Source organism: Octopus sinensis, linkage group LG4 (genome assembly GCF_006345805.1).
Source record: "Octopus sinensis linkage group LG4, ASM634580v1, whole genome shotgun sequence".
NCBI classification, from domain to species: domain Eukaryota; kingdom Metazoa; phylum Mollusca; class Cephalopoda; order Octopoda; family Octopodidae; genus Octopus; species Octopus sinensis.
The window spans coordinates 15,892,442-15,913,817 of NC_043000.1; the positions used below are offsets into that span (position 1 = coordinate 15,892,442).

The following is a 21,376-nucleotide window of genomic DNA, read 5'->3' on the forward strand; positions in this document are numbered from 1 at the left end:
TCTGCATCTGCACCATTGTAAAATACTACATAACATCATAATGAAATCACTGGAAACGAAAAGACAAGAGGGTAAGAATGTGATCTTGTGAATCAATTCAATGAACTTACGAAGCTTCAGAAATTGCTTCTTGAATTGCCATTTCAATTTGATGCCCAGAGGAAGCAGAATGTTCAGGTATTGGTACTGCTATTAGTATACCGTTCTCTAAAGACAACTCTCTGTGAGCGACTTGAAAGGAAAAAAATAAATAAATAAATAAACAGTTTTTATATTAAAACATTAGAAGAGCAAAAATAGCACAGATACATCTAGGAAGAGATTTTGTCTTATACTACTGGGAACATAAGCTCAGACTGAACTGTCACTACTACCACTACAACCACTACCACCACCACTAATAATAATAATAATAATAATAATAATAATGATAATAATAATGGTTTCAAATTTTTCCACAAGGGCAACCATTTTGGAGTAAGGGATGTGTCAATTACGTGAACCCCTGTGTTCAACTGGTACTTAATTTATTGACACCAAAAGGATGAAAGGCAAAGTCGACCTCGGCAGAATTTGAACTCAGAACATTAAGACAGATGAAATGCCACTAAGCATTTTGTCTGGTGTGCTAACGATTCTGCCAGCTCGCCGCCTTAATAATAATAATAATCATGTTTTGTCTTGGTATAAAAGATGGGCTACAGCAAATATTCTGCTCAATACCACAGATTTGCTTGTCAGTTGTTTGACCGTAACCAGTTGACCATGTCCTTTAGTGGCTTATGATATGTGCATCTCTGATTACGTGCAGAAGTAGTGGGGGAGCATAGCCATGTGTTGAGAGGAGTTCTTTGGGGTTTGGATAATTCACCCTTGAAAACATGGGTGGTTCGTTCATCGTCCTTAAACAAACCTTATTCAGGGACCTTTTGAGCAGGATGGGCTACTCGACCTGAAGAAAATTCTAACTGGCCCCCACCTGCAAGGTCATGTGCTGTTTATCTTGATATGAGATCACCATGTCGCGCACATATGGTTGTGATGCATGTGCCTGGTGTACCCTTATCAGATGGGTAATCATAATGGGTATACTGGGCTTCATATATTTGTACCCCAGTATCACTTTGATGGCATGCACTGCTCTCTCACTCAATAAAAATAATAATAATAATAATAGGCGCAGGAGTGGTTGTGTTATAAATAGCTTGCTTACCAACCACATGGTTCCGGGTTCAGTCCCACTGCATGGCACCTTGGGCAAGTGTCTTCTACTATAGCCTCGGGCCGACCAAAGCCTTGTGAGTGGATTTGGTAGATGGAAACTGAAAGAAGCCTGTCCTATATATGTATATGTATATATATATATATATATATATATATATATAAAAGGCAGTCTGTATGACGCGTGTGTACGAACAGCCATTCTACATGGCAGTGAAACATGGGCCATGACTGCTGAGGATATGCGTAAGCTCGCAAGAAATGAAGCCAGTATGCTCCGATGGATGTGTAATATCAGTGTTCATACTTGACAGAGTGTAAGTACCTTGAGAGAAAAGCTGGACTTAAGAAGCATCAGTTGTGGTGTGCAAGAGAGACGTTTGCGCTGGTATGGTCATGTGGCGAGAATGGATGAAGATAGTTGTGTGAAAAAGTGCCACACCCTAGCGGTTGAGGGAACCTGTGGAAGAGGCAGACCCAGGAAAACCTGGGACGAGGTAGTGAAGCACGACCTTTGAACTTTAGGTCTCACTGAGGAAATGACTAGAGACTGAGACCTGTGCGTGAGAAGACCCGGCAGGACAAGTGAGACCATAACCTGTGGCCTCTACATGGGATGTAGCCAGTCCACTTATACATACCTTTCCTTCTTGGGACACAAAACTCTACTTGTGAAGACCTGTTGAGGCAAGTGAGAATCGAAATCGATCAACATCAATGGAAATTGCAGCTGTGATACCAGTGCCGGTGGCACGTAAGAGAACCATCCGAACGTGGCCGTAGCCAGTACCGCCCCAACTGGCCTCGTGCCGGTGGTACGTAAAAAGCACCATCCGTTCGTGGCCGTTGCCAGCCTCGCCTGGCCCCCGTGCTGGTGGCACATAAAAAGCACCATCCGATCGTGGCCGTTTGCCAGACTCGTCTGGCACGTAAAAAGCACCCACTACACTCACGGAGTGGTTGGCGTTAGGAAGGGCATCAAGCCGTAGAAACATTGCCAGATCAGACTGGGCCTGGTGCAGCCTTCTAGCTTCCCAGACACCAGTTGAACCGTCCAACTCATGCTAGCATGGAAAGCGGATGCTAAACGATGATGATGATGATGATGATGATGATAAGTGTGCGTATATGTTTGAGTGTCTGTGTTTGGCCCCCCCAACATCGCTTGACAACAGATGCTGGTGTATTTAAGTCCCCGTAAACATAGCGGTTCATACAAAAGAGACCGATAGAATAAGTACTATGCTTACAAAGAATAAGTCCTGGGGTCGATTTGCTCAACTAAAGGCGGTGCTCCAGCATGGCCATAGTCAAATGACTGAAACAAGTAAAAGAGTAAAGAGTATAGTGAACTATTGCCTCAGACAAATGAAGTATTATGTGAAGGGGATGATTGGTGGTGGTGGTGGTGGTGGTTGCGGCGGCGGTGATGGATGTAATGGAGAAGAAGACAATGTCAACAGTATGATGGTTGTGGTAGTGATGATGTTTGTTATGATGATGACAATGACAGTGATGAAACAGCCATTACCTGTGATGATGGTGATGGGGGTGATATCTGTGGTGGTAGCAACAGTGGTGATGAGGCATTAGGACTAACAGAAATCTTGAAGTCGAGAACCAATGGGAACATCCAAGAACAATAAACTTACCAATTAACTGGGCGGCTTCGAGAGGATTGTTGACATTCATGGGGGCTTGGAAGCCACTTTTAGGGGTGAAAAAGGCAGGAAAATCTTTGGATGGTCCAAATGATGCAACACAGACACCTTGAGTTTCCTTTAAAAAAAAAAGTACATTATTTACATTGTTTACGTTATTTACATTGTTTACGTTATTTACATTGTTTACGTTATTTATATTGTTTACGTTATTTACATTCGACAGATATTTGTCTTCATCTTGTTTGTTGTTAACACAAAGGGTTTGTCAATTACATTAATCCCAATACACAAATGACCACAACAACAACAACAACCTCCCATAATAATTAACAACCAAGCATCAAAGCTTATAATGTGTGGAAAGAGACCTTGTGAGACCTCTGACAGCAGGATGCTGTCTGCTCTCACAGAATCTACCAGAACAAACAAGACCGAACGTTCTGAGAAGTAAGGCAATAATAATAATAATAATGATAATAATCATCATCATCATCATCATCGTTTAACGTCCGTTCTCCATGCTAGCATGGGTTGGACGGTTCGACCGGGGATCTGGGAAGCCAGAAGGCTGCACCAGGCTCCGGTCTTATCTGGCAAAGTTTCTACAGCTGGATGCCCTTCCTAACGCCAACCACTCCGTGAGTGTAGTGGGTGCTTTTTACATGCCACCCGCACAGGTGCCAGGCGAGGCTGGCATCGGCCACGGTCGGATTGGAGCATTTTACGTGCCACCTGCACGGAAGCCAGTCAAGGCGGCACTGGCTTCGGCCACGATTCGGATGGTGTTTTTACGTGCCACCGACACGGAAGCCAGTCGAGGCGGCGCTGGCAATGGCCACGATTCGGATGGCCACAATTCGGATGGCCACGATTCGGATGGCCACGATTCGGATCATAATAATAATGATAATAATAATAATAATAATAAATGCCCTGATGCAGTACCAGGCAGTGGCTCTCATGGTTTCTGATCTTAACTGCTTGGAAGTGTCATCATGTACATTGTTTTGTCTTGGTATAAAAGAAGGGCTACAGCAAATATTCTGCTCAATACCACAGATTTGCTTGTCAGTTGTTTGACCTTAACCAGTTGACCATGTCCCTTAGTGGCTGACGATATGTGCATCTCTGATCATGAGCAGAATTAGTGGGGGAGCATCATAGCCGTGTGTTGAGAGGGATTCTTTGGGGTTTGAATAATTCACCTCTGGAAACATGGGTGCTTTGTTCAGCATCCTTAACCCTATTCAGGGACCTTTTGAGTGGGATGGGTTACTCGACCAGAAAAAAATTCTAACTGGGCCCCACCTGCAAGGTCATGCGCTATTTATCTTGATATGAGATCACCATGTCGCGCACATATAGTTGTGATGGATGTGCCTAGTGTACCCTTATCAGACGGGTAGTCATGATGGGTATATACTGGGCTTCGTATATTTTACCTCAGTGTCACTTTGATGGCATGCACTGCTCTCCCACTCAACAACAACAATAATAATAATAATAATAATAATAATAATAATAATAATAATAATTAATAATAATAATAATAATAATAATAATAATCCTTTCTCCTATAGGCACAAGATCTGACATTCTTGGAGAGGTAGGGGCTAGTCAATCACATCAACCCACTGTGCTATATCTAGAAGGGCAAGCAACTGCACTTACCAGGTACTCTAAAGTTTTACCAATGTCCAAGATTGACTTGACTCCAGCTGATACAACGGTCACTGGTGTTCGACCCATGTCAACAAGATCAGCACTAATGTCCAGAGCTGAAAATGAAAACAACAAAATAAAAACATCCAAACACCAATAGAAGAAAATTATCAGAAATATCAATTATCAAAAATCAATTAGGAAAACATTTCAAATTTTATAGAAATAAATCAAAACAAATCAAAATAGATGAACATCAATGGAATTTGTATCTTTAACCATCCGAACGTGGCCGTAGCCAGTACCGCATCGACTGGCCTCCGTGCTGTGGGCACGTAACAAACACCATCCGATCGTGGCCGTTCGCCAGCCTCATCTGGCACCTGTGTCGGTGGCACATAAAAACACCATCCGAGCGTGGCCGTCTGCCAGCCTCGTCTGGCACCTGTGTCGGTGGCACATAAAAAACACCATCCGAGCGTGGCCGTTCGCCAGCCTCGTCTGGCACCTGTGTCGGTGGCACATAAAATCACCCACTACACTCACGGAGTGGTTGGCGTTAGGAAGGGCATCCAGCTGTAGAAACACTGCCAGATCTGACTGGCCTGGTGCAGCCTTCGGGCTCCCCAGACCCCAGTTGAACCGTCCAACCCATGCTAGCATGGAAAACGGACGCTAAATGATGATGATGATGATGATGATGATATAAATTTTGTTAGATAAAAACTTTTTAAGGCAATTACAATGTGAAAAATAATACAAAAGTGAACTAGAAAAGTAAAAACTTAACACATCTAAATTACCATGGTCTAATAAATTTTGTAAAAATGCTGATTTCTGTAGAAGTATTAAATTTATAAAAATATCAAAGATCGAGACCCTTGAGATATGCTGTGACTGCAAAGACCCAACAATGAAGTGAGTTCATGGCTCGCAGAACGGCCTGCTGTGCTTACCTTGGATCGTAGGGTGACCTGCTGTATTGAGGAGACCTATTGAGTCAAGTACATCTACATCAAAATTAAAATCAATGGAAATTGTAGTTGTGATACCCGTGCTGGTGGCACATAAAAAGCACCATCCGAACATGGCCAATGCCAGCACTGCCTTGACTGGCGTCCGTGCCGGTGATACGTAAAAAGCACCATCCGATCGTGGCCATTGCCAGCCTCCCTTGGCCCCTGTGCCAGTGGCATGTAAAGAGCACCCACTACACTCATGGAGTGGTTGGCATTAGGAAGGGCATCCAGCTGTTGAAACACTGCCAGATCAGACTGGAGCCTGGTGCATCCTCCTGGCTTCCCAGACCCCGGTCAAACTGTCCAACCCATGCTAGCATGGAAAACAGACGTTAAACAATGATGAAGATCAAAATAATATAAAAATACCAAAATTCTATAAAAAATATTATATAACGATCACACTCAGATGATGCTCTTTGCACCCTGCTAGCACGGATGCCAGTCATCGAATTTGATTTCAATTTCGATTTCACTTGCCTCAACAGGTCTTCGCAAGCAGAGTCTAGTGTCCAATGAAGGAAAGGTACACATAAGTGGCCTGGTTACACCCCTGGCATAGGCCACAAGGTTATGGTCTCACTTGGGCTTGCTGAGTCTTCTCAAGCACAGCATATTTCCAAAGGTCGCGTGTATGTATAGAATATGAGCGGTTTAGTTCACTGATGATCTAAACCAATAGGCATGCCGCATAAGTGCTATAATTGGTCATCCAAGTTCACAGCTGAGGCTGGAGCTAGGAATCCGTAGTAGGCCTCCGAGTCAGCAGGTATAAACTCTCCTGTCTTTATTCTTTTGTCTACTGCCTTATTCTTTTATACACTGTCAATTCTCTGTCTGAAACTTTCCAGCATACACCCTTTGTCTCTGATGACAGAATACCTAGTGTATGGAGATGTTGACCTATCACCCCGGATATCCCAGAAACTGTTGTAAGACATTAATTACTTCTACTTCTCCATTTTTGATTCACCTTAATCTAATTGAAAATTCTAAATAATCTAATTACTCATTCTGCTTTAGTTTTGTTGTCCATTTTCCTTTAATATATAAATATATATATATGTTAAATAAAATGAGACAACAAAACCGAGGCTGTGTGGAATTTATAAGCCTTGATTAATTCAAAACAATGTGAATAAATGAGCATTCTATTTGAAAAAGTAATTTGAATGTTAAAGAGTTAAAGTGGTAAACCTCTTACTTGATTCAGCCCCTCTGTGGACTCCACCGACACCACCAGTAACAAACAGTGGAATCCCAACTTTGTGTGCAATCAGCATAGTCGCAGAGACAGTGGTGCTTCCATTCAGCTTCTGTATCAATAAACACAAAATCCATTTGAAATACAATGATTTGCAAGTGGTTTGAAACTGGTTATACCAATGTGGTTGATATTTAACTTGAAAATATACAATACTGGTGTTTGACCTTGTTGTGCATCATCATCATCGTCATCATCATCAACTACATCATCACTGCAACCACCGCCACCATCATTTTAAAGCTCACTTTGAAATCAAAATCAAATTCGAAGACTGGCATCCGTGCTAGTGAAGCACTAAGAGCACCATCCGAGCGTGATCGTTGCCAGAGCAGCTAGCTGGCTTCCATGCCGGTGGCACGTAAAAAGCATCATTTGAGCGTGATTGTTACTAGTGTCACCTTACTGACACTTGTGCCGGTGGCACATGTGAAAACATTCAAGCGAGGTCGATGCCAGTGCTGCTGGACTGGCTCCTGTGCAGGTGGCATGTAAAAAACACCATTTGAGCATGGCCATTGCCAGTACCGCCTGACTGGCCCTCATGCTGGTGGCACTTAAAAGCACGCACTACACTCATGTAGAAACTCTGCCAGATCAGATTGGAGCCTGGTGCAGCCATCTGGTTCACCAGTCCTCAGTTAAATCGTCCAACCCATGCTAGCATGGAAAGCGGACGTTAAACGATGACGATGATGATGATGATTTGCCATTTTTACATGGGTTGGACAGAATTTGTTGAAGCAGATGTTCTCCAACCAAGATGCCCTTCTTGTTGCCATCCCTCACCTGTTTCCAGGCAAGGTAATACTTTCCCACGGCAGGACATGTTTCCATGGTAGATTGGAAACAAATGATGCATCTAGTATGAAAGTGACCAATCCTTTAAAATTACTGCACCATGTCACAAACAAGGAAACACACACACACATATTGTGCATAAGGCAGACAAATCACAAACCCCTTCATATAGATGGCCCTACTTGATCTGTAGAAAAGGTGTAGGTAGAAACTTCATAAGATGCACCCAGTGTAAGCTATGGACACATAAGAGGTTTCCAAAATCTCAAAAGAAGGTTAACTGGGAAGATAGTTTTTGATAAAAACCGAAGATGTACAGAAAACAGATTCCATCACAAACCAGGGGAGAAAACTAGAAGTAGTTGATAGCTTCTGTTATCTTGGTGACCAAGTGAGTAGCTGGGGTGGATGCTCTGAGAGTGAGCTGCTGGAATAAGAATAGCCTGGGCAAAGTTCAGAGAGCTCCTACCTCTGGTGGTAACAAAGGGCCTCTCACTCAGAGTAAAAGGTAGACTGTATGATGCATGTGTGCGAACAGCCATGCTACATGGCAGTGAAACATGGGCTGTAACTGCTAAGGATATCCGTAGACTTGAAAGAAATGACACCAGTATGTTCCATTGGATGTGTAATGTCAGTGTGCATACACGACAGAGAGTAAGTGCCCTGAGAGAAAAGTTGGACACATGAAGCATCAAATATGGTGTGCAAGAGAAACAACTGCACTGGTATGGTCATGTTGCGTATGGATGAGGACAGCTGTGTGAGGAAGTGCCACACCTTAACAATGGAAGGAACCTGTGGAAGAGGTAGACCCAGGAAGACATGAGATGGGGTGGTAAAGCATGACCTTCGAATGTTGGGCTTCAGAGGGGCAATGACAAGCAACCGAGACCTTTGGAGACATGCTGTGATTGAGAAAACCCAGCAATTCAAGTGAGATCATAGCTGTGGCTGATGCCAGTGTTGTATAACTGGCCCGTTTAAAAGTACTCATCAATCGTCGGGCAATATACTGTGCTTGAGAAGACCTGTCGAGTCAAGTGAAATCATAGTTGTTGGCACCCATGATGGTGGCACATAAAATACACCATTCAAGCATGGTTGATGCCAAACCAAGAATTCCTTAGACTGACTGGCCAGTTTCAGCTATTTCCATAGTCATCTTCAGTAAGGCCAGCTCATTCATATATATATGTATAAATGGAGTTTAATGCAGGTATAATTCAAATACTTTTACTTCCGACACATGTTTCGAAGATTTCACTGATATTATTCCTAAGGAATAAATGGTGTAAAACAATGTAATCTTCTCTTCAGGGAAATGAAGAAATGAAACTCGTCAATAAGACATTTTAACAGAAATTTTCAGAAAGTTTCATTTCTTCACTTCCTTGAAGAGAAGATTACATTGTTTACACCATTTTATTCCTTTGGAATAATACCAGTGATATCTTCGAAACATGTGTCGGAAGTAAAAGTATTTGAATTATACCTGCGTTAAACTCCATTTATTTATTTATATATTATACAAAAAATTCCAAGTAAACCCGAAGTTTCTATCTTTAAAAACAAGGAGTTACAACCTCTTTACTTGTGTGATTTTTTGCTACCCGGATAACTATTTATCTATTTTTCTGTGTTAATTGTTAACAAGGGAAAAATACACTCATCTATTTATATATATATATATATATATATACATACACACACATATATATACACAGACACACATAATATATATATATATATATATATATATATATATATTATATATATATATACATACATACATATATAAATTATGGGAAGAATTCAATATGGACGCCTACTACATCAATTATTCTATGAAAAACATACCTATACCATCAATGGAATTATACTCTAAGAAACTTTTAGAGAAAATTAGATTTTTTCCAAAGGCCGGATAACTGAAGAGATGGCAGCGTTGATTTCCGCCCTGACATCCAAAACTCGGAGTTTTATCATGGCTACTGAATAATTGTCACATATTATATTTACACATGAATTCCTCTATTTACATAATATCGAGGTCTCTTTCATTCTTTTGTTGTCTTACCATTTTTATCATATATATATATATATATATATATATATATCATGTATATATATACACACAGACACACATAAGATATTTATGAGAAAGAGGAAAACAGATGTATGGTTCTAGGCAAACTGCAAAATAAGCAATTAGAGAAAATGGTATCAGTTTTTACCTGTGCAACAATATAAGGCAGATCTCGTCTTGATACTTTCTGACTGACAAATGCTGGATCAGCAACCTGCTCAAGCTGTTGACCAGTAAGTCCTGCAAAATTATCAGGGTAAAATGAAAACAGAAACATATAAACTTCATGTCTATTCTAATATATAACATCACTGGTGCAGGCATAGCTAGGCAGTTAAGAACTTTGGTCAGAGGTTCGATCCTACTGCATGGCACTTTAGGCCCAGAGTCTTATACTGTAGCTTCAGGATGACTAAACCTTGTGAGTGGAATATAATAATAATAATAATAATGAAATTATTGTATACAGTGCTCAGTTGCACCACAACTTATCAAAAGTGTGTATAAAGCATATGCAGTAATGTACAAATGTGTGGAAAGTGAACAGTGTATGAGTCAAATACATGCTTGCGTGTGTATGGAGGGGAGAAAATCAGGTGTAGTGTTGAAAAATCTCAGGAAGCATGGAAGTTTTGAAGGATGCAGTGCTCCAACAACTAACAACTGATGCCGGCAATCTGTTCCATGCTTCAGCAACTCTCAGCGTGAAAAAATGTTTCCAAAAGTCATAGGAGCTGCGCTGTTTTCTGATTTGTAAACATGTCCACAGGTGTTAGACAGGTGGAGTTTGAAAAGGTGCTCAGAGTTATTGTTAGTAAGATGGCTAATAATTTTATGGGTGTCTGCCAAGTCAGCTGGCAGACGTCAGAGTTTCAATGTGTCCATGCCCAGGGAAGTAAGGCATTCAGAATATGGCAAATGCCTGATGGAGGGTATATGAATGAAATACTTGTATGGAAGCTTATTTTAGTGTGTTGGCTATGGTACATCCACACTTAGAGTTTGCTTCACCAATTTGGAACCCCTAATTTGCTTGGTATATCAGCATCCTGGAAACTGTTTAGAAATGTGCAACCAGACAAATCTCTGTCATCAGGCACTTACCATATGTGTAACACACTAAAATAAGCTTCCATACAAGTATTTCATTCATATACCCTCCATCAGGCATTTGCCATATTCTGAATGCCTTACTTCCCTGGGCATGGACACATTGAAACTCTGACGTCTGCCAGCTGACTTGGCAGACACCCATAAAATTATTAACCATCTTACTAACATATTCAGAACATCCTGCTTCCTAGGGAAAGGACACATTAAAGTTCCAACGTCTGGCAATTAACTTGTTAGACACCTGCAAGATTATTCACTATCTTCCCAAAAACAACCTTGGGCACCTTTTTGAATTCCAGATGTCTAATGCTTATGGACATACTTACAAAATCAAAAGACAACACAGCACACATGACTTTCTGAAAACTTTTTCCATGCTCAGAATTGCTGAAGTATGGAATAAACAACTCGCATGAGTTGTTTGCTATCAGGACACTATAGCCTTAAAAACTTCCATGCTTTTTGATTCCCCCAGCCCTCACCCCTAATCATTCACTGTTCACTTCCTGTACATTATTCTATGCACTGTTCATACAATTTTGCCGTGCACCTGAGCACTGTATACAGTAAGTTCATAATATTTCTGGGTTCAGTCCCACTGCATGGCACCTTGGGCAAGTGTCTTTTACTATAACCTCAGGCTGATCAAAGCCTTGTAAATGGATTTGGTAGATAGAAACTGAAGAAGCTTGTCATATATCTGTATGCATGTGTGTTGTGTGTGTGTGGGGGGGTGTTTGTGTGTCTGTGTTTGTCCCCACCAACATTGCTTGGGAACCGATGCTGGTGTGTTTACGTCCCCATAACCTAGTGGTCCAGCAAAAAAAAAAACTGATAGAATAAGTACTAGGCTTACAAAGAATAAGTCCTGGGGTCGATTTGCTTGACTAAAGGCGGTGCTCCAGCATGGCTGCAGTCAAATGACTGAAACAAGTAAAAGAATAAAAGAGTAAAAGAATATATATATGTATATAGCATGTGTGTGCGTGTGTGCATGTTTATATATGTGTATGTGCATATACATTTGTGTTTGTGTGTGTGTGTGTATCAGTATCTTCACATTGTCACCTCTTTGGCATTGGCCTTCTTTATGTCTCTCATGAAGAGAATGTCTAGCAGCAATTCAATATGCAAGCACTTGAAAATCAAGAGTTGCATCAAGAAGATCATCCAGTCATAGAATATTACCTCAAAAATTCTCATCTAACCTATGCCAGCTTGGAAAAAGAACCGAATATAAAACCAATGATGATGATGATGATGATGATGATGATGATGGTGATGGTGATGGTGGTGGTGGTGGTGATGATGATGATGACTGCATATCTCTTCTAATATTTAATATTTAACATTCTAAAACCAAATATCTATAAACCACCGCCATCATGCCAACAACCACCTTGAGCACCTTTTTGAGCTTCATGTGTCTAAACACATGTGGGCATGTCTACAAAATCAGAAAACAGCACAGCTCCCATGACTTTTGGAAACAGTATACAGTAGTATCATAGAGAAGTATTAGTGCCCTCCAATAAATATCTCAACCAATCTATTTTATCACTAATTAAATGAAATGCATCTTTATTCATAAATACTGGAGTTTTTTATGTTGATTACAACTTTCTCACAACATACCATTAAAGCACTTACCAACACAGATTTTACCATTTAGAATGGCTACTGTTGCAGGAATACATTGGTTGTTTCGGACAATTTCTTCAACTTTTTTGGCAGTCCTAAAATTAGACAAAATATTTTGCATTATTTTCTTGCAGCAATGCAGACATCATTTTCTTTTTACGTATACAAGCATGGTTATGTGGTTAAGAAGTTTGCATCCCAATAATGTGGTTTTGAGACTACAGTAGAAGACACTTGCCCAAGGTGCAACACAGTGGGACTGAACCTGGACCATGTGGTTGGGAAACAAGCTTCTTATCACATGACGATACCTGCAACAAATATTTACCTCTGTTATCTTAACTGTGTTCAACAAAATAATTTGGCAGTCATTTTGCACAAAACAGGTTAGATATTCTTTTCCAATGCCAAGTGCAGAAACATACCCTCTCACATCTTGATTCAATGAAATAAAATAAAAATCTGAGAAACATCAAAGATACTAACAACGGCACAAATATTTGCATCAAATAAATAAAGTACGACTGGTACCTATGGGATCACTGCCAGAGCAGCTGTCTGGCACGTAAAGAGCACCATTTGAGCGTGATCGTTGTCAGTGTCGCCTCACTGGTACTTGTGCTGGTGACACGTGAACAAAACATTCGAGCGAGGTCATTGCCAGTGCCGCTGGACTGACTCCTGTGCAGGTGGCACATAAAAAACACCATTTTCGAGCATGGCCGTTGCCAGTACTGCCAGACTGGCCCTCGAGCTGGTGGCACTTCAAAAGCATCCACTACACTCTTGGAGTGGTTGGCATTAGGAAGGGCATCCAGCTGTATAAACTCTGCCAGATCAGACTGGGGCCTGGTGCAGCCATCTGGTTCGCCAGTCCTCAGTCAAATCGTCCAACCCATGCTAGCTTGGAAAGTGGATGTTAAACGATGATGATGATGATGAATCAAAGTTCGTTATTGTGATTACCTGAGGTTATGTGGATATGGCATTCCATGACTAATTATGGTACTCTCCAGAGCAACAACTGGTTGGCCATGATGTAAGGCTTCAGAAACCTCAGGGTTAACCTCCAGGAGTCCTGTAACCAGAAGCAAATATTTGATTAGCTTGATAATACATAAAATAATTTGTGAGCTACGCTGGTTTAATTATCTGTCACAGTTGATATGAAAACCATCATTCTTTACATAGACATGAATGGGAAATTTTTCAATGTTACATTATTAATAAATCATGTAATCATACTAATGTGATGTGCTATATCACCATGACCACCGTGACCGACCAGGCTATCAGATGTTGCTACACATCGCTGGTCACAATGCGCTTCACATTGTTTTAGCTTTCAAATGATGCCATCCAGCTGGCTAAGCGAGCAGGCCAACAGAAGAAAGAGTGAGAGAAAGTTGTGGCGAAAGAGTACAGCAGGGATCGCCACCGACCCCTGCCAGAGCCTCATGGAGCTTCAGGTGTTTTCGCTTAATAAACACTCACAACGCACGGTCTGGGAATCAAAACTGTGATCCTACAACCATGAGTCTGCTGCCCTAACCACTGGGCCATTGCACCTCCACGATATGCTATATATGGCTCAAAATTGTACAAAAAAGAGAAGAGAGTGAGAGGTGAGGGAACAGCAAGCAAGGTGTATTAGTTTCACACTGAGGAAAAAGATGGAATGACACCCCTAACACTGAGTGTGTAGTAGGATTGATTAAACCCTTTGCTCCCTATGGAGCATAGGTTATTTATGACTTGTCTTGTCTGTTCCCAACTTTGGGCTGTCTTTTCTGTCTCTCTCCAACTGGACCCTGCTTTTCTTTGCAGCTGCCTTTTGGATTTCGTTGCACTGCATTGTATGTTACCTAGAGGTATGGCCTTCCTCTCCCAGGTCTTGGTTTTAAATTGTCATTTATGCTTCTGTAACTCTGCGTTTTTGTAAGTAAGGGGTATTGGCCCAATGCAAAACCAATTTTTAACTCTGGGAAAAGGTAGTCCATATTAGTTTGGCCTCTATCCTTTGATCTGTCCAGCATGGAAGCCCCCACCAGAAGCTTGCACTCTGCTGGCATAGCTCTGAAGGTTATTGTGACACACAAGCCACCATGCCACAACATGGACTAGATCTTGGGGTGGACAGAAAATGCCACAGAATGATATATGAAAATTACCACTGTATAGGGTGAAACAGTCTGTCAAGTGGCAAGCAGGCAGAATCATCAGCACACTAGGCGAAATGCTTGGTGGTATTTCATCCATCCTTACGTTCTGAGTTCAAATTTTGCCACGGTCAACTTTGCCTTTCATCCCTCCAGAGTCAATAAAATGAGTACTGGTTGGGCAATGGGGTTGATGTAATCAACTTAACTACTCCTGGGTAAGAGTATAAAAAAAAACAGCACCCTTCTGCCAAGTGTGGCAGAGTAGGTTCATCAAATCAATATAATCCCAAGGTCAAAGTCACGGCCTCCACATCAGACTATTGTAGGTGGAGAGAATATGCTGAGGCCTTCGTCTTGTAGTGGACTGAATAAGGGCAATACAATACAATCCACTATTATAAATAAATACCACCTGAATCTAAGTACTTAATTGGAGGCGCATGGCTTAGTGGTTAGGGTGTCAGAATCATGATCGTAAGATTGTGGTTTCGATTTCTGGACCGGGCAACGCGTTGTGTTCTTGAGCAAAACACTTAATTTCACGCCGATTCAGTTCACTCAGCTGGCAAAAATGAGAAACGCTGCAATGGACTGGCGTCCCATCCCGCTGGGGAACACATACACCATGGTAACCGGGAAACTAGGCCCATGAGCCTGGCTAGGCTTTAAAAGGGCATATTTATTTATTATTTTTAAGTACTTAATTACAATTAGATTTAATATGTAATTAAATTAACTACTCTGTCTACAGAGAAGTATAGCGAATTTCTGAACCTAATCAAATATCACAGAATAGTACAACTTAGTGTTGTAAGCAGTAGCAGCAGTTGTGTAGGGGGATACGTTACTTGCTTATAATAGTCAGTATCAGCATAATTTTAATGTCCACTATCTCATGCTTACTTTGGTTGGATGGAGTGTATTGAAATGGATTGTATTGAGATGGATTTTCTACTGCCAGAGACCCTTCATGTTGACAACTCTTACCTGTTCTCAAAGCAAGGTAATATTTCTTTGTGACCAGACATTTTTGCAAAATATTGGAAATGGATGGCATTGCTTGTATGACTGACACTCATTTACAACTATCACATGATGTCAAGGCAAAGAGACACAGTGACAAACTCTCTCTCCCTCTCTCTCTCTCTCTCTCTCACACACACACACACACAACAGGCTCTTTCAGCTTTTGTCTACCAAATATCCACTCCAGGCACCTGTGGCGGTGGCATGTGTAAAAGATTCGAGCAAGGTCGTTGCCAGTACCGCCTGACTGGCCATTGTGACGGTGGCACATAAAAGCACCCACTACACTCTCAGAGTGGTTGGCGTTAGGAAGGGCATCTAGCTGAAGAAACTCTGCCAGATCAAGACTGGCGCAGCCATCTGGTTCGCCAGTCCTCAGTCAAATCGTCCAACCCGTGCTAGCATGGAAAGCAGACATTAAACGATGATGATGATGATGATGAAGGCTTTGGTTGACTCTGAGACTACAGTAGAAAACATTGTCAAGGTGCTACACAATGGGACTGAACCCAAAACCATGTGGTCAGAAAGCAAACTTCTCAACCACACAGCCACATTTGTACCTATCAGTACTGAGTTCAATTCTTCCTGTGGGTAAAGCTACCTGCAACATACAGATTCCATCCTGCGTAACTATTTACTGCCATTGACATTTACCTGCACCACTGATCTGTGTGACTAACAAAAGGATTAGCTCTACTCTCATAATATCCTACATTATTCTAGTACAGTGGAGACTATCATATTATGCTAGTAGACTGATGACTGTTCTACATAGCATTAATACACGGCCGATGCCAGCGCCGCCCCGACTGGCTCCTGTGCTGGTGGCACATAAAAAGACCATCCGAACATTGCCATCGCCGCCTCGGCTGGCTTCTGTGCCGCTGGCACGTTAAAAGCTCCAACCCATCTTGACTGATGCCGGACCCCCCCTGGCACCTGTGCAGGTGGCACGTAAAAAGCACCCACTACACTCGCGGAGTGGCTGGTGTTAGGAAGGGCATCCAGCCGTAGAAACTCTGCCAGATCAGACTGGAGCCTGGAGCAGCCCCTGGCTTCCCAGACTCCGGTCGAACCGTCCAACCCGTGCTAGCGTGGAAAACGGACGTTAAACGATGATGATGATGATGATGATGGTGACTATTCTACAATACATTAGTACACTGATGGCTATACTAGAGTAATATATGGGTGATTGCGAAATAGCAGAATGGTTACAGCACTCTGCTAATTCACAATCAAACATATGGCAGAGTGGTTACAGATGCTCTGGCTCTCTCTCTCTCTCTGTTCTGAGCTCAAATCCTGCTGAGGTCAACTTTGTTTTTTCCATTCTTTTGCAGTTGATAAACAAAGTACTGACTCAGTACTAGATTGCTTCTTGTCTCATTGTCACAGGAAGAAATCAACAACCAGATCTGGAGATGGATGCCCAAAACACACTGTAATGGTACTCCTATGATTCTATCAGGAGTTGAAGACTCAAAGAAGGAAGGACTAATCTACACTACTTTAATATATTGATGTCTTCTCTTTATCAAAGTATCAGGTTGTCCAGAAAGTTCATGCCAATTTATAGTAGCTTACCTTTCGACTTATTTTAGAACATGGTTGAGTCTACAAAATAGGATTTGACTACACCTCCATTTAGAGCACAGTTTAAGTTATCTTTCTGTGGAAGAAGGTTTATGTTCCTATAACCTGTGTTAATTCTGTAACCCTTTAAAAATGGAAGATAAGAAAGTTCATTTTCAGTGCTTGATGCTTTGGGAACCAGACAAAAATTGCTGCACCTCAGCTGGGATGTGTTACCCCACCCTTCATATTCACCAGATATTGCTCCTACGGATTTCCAACTATTCAGGTCTCTGCAGAATAGTCTTAATGGTAAAAATTTCAATTCTCTGGATGACGTAAAAAGATACCTTGATGAATTCTTTGCCATGAAACCACCTCAATTCTGGGAAGAGGGTATTTTCAAGTTAAAGGAAAGATGGAGACGCATTGTGGAACAAAATGGTTCATATTTGGTTGATTAAAAATCAGCATGAACTTTCCAGAAAACCCAATAGTATACTAGTGACAGTGCTCCACATTTCATGATTATGTTGGTACACTTACAATATATAATGTATATTATATACAACGTATAATGTATATCGTGAACTCCTATATATTATGCTAACCCTTTTGTTGCCAAAATCTCTGTTGAATTACACAAGTCTCAGTCAATTATGAAAATAATGAGGAATTTCCTAAAATAATTTTGTTACCATTAAGAGTATATTTAAAAGATGAATTAATTTGTAATTTTTATCGAAGGTTTTAACTTACATCAGTTTTAAAACAGAAAGTTTTGTTTCATATAACCAGAGGCAATCTCAGACAGGTTGGTATCAAAGGGGTTGATGTTTTATATATCATATATACCATACTTACTACAATTATATTTGTGTGTATCATCACTATTGCCATCAACATCATCATTATCATCCTTTAATATCTGTTTTATATATATATATATATATATATATGCATATATATATATATATATATATATATATATATATATATATATATATATATATATATATATATATATATATATAAAGTTAATCCAAACAAGAAAACAAAAAGACAACAATGCAAGGATGTGGAACAAATAAAGTATTATTGGACGCTCAGGAAAGAAGGGAAGAAGGAGGGTCACATATATATATGCATGTGTGTACATATACACACACACACAAATATATATAAATGCTTGTTTTGCTAGTAAAAGATTTAATATAAAAATATACTAAAATAATTAAATTGTCAAATACCTTGATGAAGTTTTCTCTTGGGTAATTCACAAAGGTCAATCCTCCTTAAAAATCTCCCTAGGGCCTGCCACATGGTGACCCACACTGGAAAGCTCTAAATAGCAAGAACAGGTAAAAGTGAAGTTGCAAAATGAATAGGTAACAGCAAGGTAAGAAAGAAAACAGGTAACAGTAAGTAACCTAACGAAGTGATCAGGTAAAAAGCATTATTTTTACTGAAGATTAGAAGGGAAAATAGAGAAAGACACAAAAGAAGAAAAGATTGAATTTGGTAAGATATAAAGAAGATGAGGATGAAAATAGTAGATATGGAGAAACACTGAGGCACCAAACTAAATATCTTACAGAACTGAATTTTATCCCTCTTTGTTTATAGTTCAAATCCAGCTAAATAAACTTTGCCTTTCATCTCTGTCGGGTTATTAAAATAAATATTTGCCATATATAGAACTGAATCTAACAACTATACAACAATCCGAACCAAAAATTGGTTTTGTGTCTGTTTCAAAGAAATCATTATTAATCCCTTGATGGCAATAGTGATGATACACACACACACACACACATACTTGTAGTAAGTATAGTATGTATAATATATAAAACATCAACCCCTTTGATACCAACCTGTCTGAGATTGCCTCTGGTTCTATGAAACAAACTTTCTGTTTTAAAACTGATGTAAGTTAAAACCTTCCATAAAAATTACAAATTAATTTATGTTCCAAAGATACACTTAATAATAACAAAACAAATTTATAAGGGAGCAACATTGTCAATTGATTTGATTCCTTACTTATATCACTACTACTTATTTTATCAATCCTATAGTAATGAAAACTAAAGTAAATCACAAAGGATTTTAAGTTGGAATGTAGAGCGATAGGGATAGCCTCTCATGTCTCAAACATTTTCACTGTCTTCTATATAAACCACAATAAAGGATGCTTACGGTAGTTCTGATGGCAGCGATAGTATAAGATAAATAAACTAGATAAATAATCTAGACAAAAGTTTCACTTTATCAAGTCAATCAGTATGTACTTAATATAAGTGAAGCCTTTTGTTTTTCCCACCTTATTACAAGTGGTACACTGATTATATACACTGATTAGAAAGACAATAGTTTGTTTGGTTTTTGGTTTCTAACACTGGTTTAAAAAATAATTGAAACGTTTATAAGATTCGTTTGTATCATTAAACAGAGAAATATGGGTCATTAGCAACCTTTGATGCTAATACAAACATTACTGTTTTATTATCTCCCTGGGGTGGTGGGATGAGTAGGAATGCTGAGCTACTTTTTTTCTTATTTCTTAATTATCAGATAAGTAGTATGGCTGTTGGATAATGGATTTGAGTTTCGAGTTTAAACATCATAACCAAACTCAGAACTTAGAATTATAGTGTCTTAAGAGTTCTAAGATTGAATCTTATTCACCTGTTTACAACTCTATCTTAGTTACCTTTAAAGGTGAACATCAGAAGAAGAACATCTATTTCACCATCTGAAAGAAGATGCAAAGGGCTGTGGGTAATGTCACTCTTGTTTGAACTAAGATATATATATACATATACATATATATATACTAGCAGTATCGCCCGGCATTAAAAATGGAAAAAAAATTATGGTAAATTTTTTTAAAAGTCGTTGACTCATCGTAAACATTTTTAGAAAGTTACTTCCCTTATATAATAGCGAAAAAATGCATTAAAATGGGAAAAAAATTATGGTAATTTTTTTTTTAAATCGTAGACTCATGCTAATACCCAGAAGGGCTCGATATGAATCACGACTATAAGATACCCGGGTTTTGGTTAAACTGCACCGCAAAATGTGGGAGTAGTTAGGAATCTAAATTGTAGGAGACAGACACACAACTTCACTTTTATATATAAAGATATGACAAATGAAGTGAGTTCATGGCTCGCAGGATGGCCTGCTGTGCTAACCTTGAATTGTAGAGTGACCCGCTGTTCTTGAGGAGACCTATTGAGTCAAGTACGTCAACACCAACATCAACATGAAAATCAATTGGAAACTGTAGTTAAGATACTCGTGCAGGTGACACGAGTAAAAAGCACCATCCGAACGTGGCCTATGCCAGCGCTGCCTTGACTGGCTTTTGTGCCGGTGGCACATAAAATGCACCAACCGATCGTGGCCGTTGCCAGCCTCCACTGGCCCCTGTGCCGGTGGCACATAAAAAGCACCCAGTACACTCACGGAGAGGTTGGCGTTAAGAAGGGCATCCAGCTATAGAAACACTGCCAGATCAGACTGGAGCCTGGTGCAGCCTCCTGGCTTCCCAGACTCCGGTCGAACCATCCAACCATGCCAGCATGGAAAACAGACGTTAAACGATGATGATGATGATGATGATATATATATATCATCATCATCATCATCGTTTAACGTCTGTTTTCCATGCTGGCATGGTTGGATATATATGTATATATAATATATATAAAGAGATGGTTTGTTTTCAACTTAATGTGGCAGTCCAAGGAAAGGGAAGAATGCTACTGCTATTTAGCTGCAGGAAACATCGTTTCCAGTTGGCTATGTGACACAAGCATTCTGTGTCCTCAAGTTTTCAAACAGGGGAGATAAATACCTCCACCCAGCAAAGCCAGCATCTAGAGACTAGTTTCAGAGTCATTACACTTCATCAGTCTGAAGTAGCTTGGCTTGCTAGCTATTGATGCATATTCGCCTTTGAAATAAATTCACTGATCTACAAAATTAGAAATATTGCATTTCTAAATCTCTCTGGATGCTGGCTTTGCTGGGTGGAGGTGCTTATCTCCCCTGTTTGAAAACTTAAGGACACAGAACACTTGTGTCATATAGCCAGCTGGAAACAATGTTTCCTGTGGCTAAATAAC

General features: G+C 40.2%; 1 protein-coding gene across 4 annotated transcripts in view; it reads right to left on the bottom strand.

Moving 5' to 3' along the window:
• The window catches only part of LOC115210693 (pseudouridine-metabolizing bifunctional protein C1861.05), a 71,462-nt gene that overhangs the window by 45,139 nt on the left and 4,947 nt on the right, over window positions 1-21,376 (bottom strand). For 2 of the 4 annotated variants that reach the window (XM_029779375.2, XM_029779374.2), the window contains exons 2-9: window positions 18,491-18,584; window positions 13,441-13,552; window positions 12,484-12,569; window positions 9,869-9,960; window positions 6,771-6,882; window positions 4,557-4,663; window positions 2,874-3,000; window positions 111-231 (exon numbers count right to left, since the gene is read on the bottom strand). In XM_029779375.2, coding sequence (XP_029635235.1) covers window positions 111-231; window positions 2,874-3,000; window positions 4,557-4,663; window positions 6,771-6,882; window positions 9,869-9,960; window positions 12,484-12,569; window positions 13,441-13,552; window positions 18,491-18,563 — 830 coding nt within the window. In that variant the 5' untranslated portion in view covers window positions 18,564-18,584. Of the gene's footprint in view, window positions 1-110; window positions 232-2,873; window positions 3,001-4,556; window positions 4,664-6,770; window positions 6,883-9,868; window positions 9,961-12,483; window positions 12,570-13,440; window positions 13,553-18,490; window positions 18,585-19,283; window positions 19,303-19,439; window positions 19,459-21,376 lie in introns of those variants that run through there. The other 2 variants (XM_036501796.1, XM_036501798.1) reach the window with 2 other exon arrangements.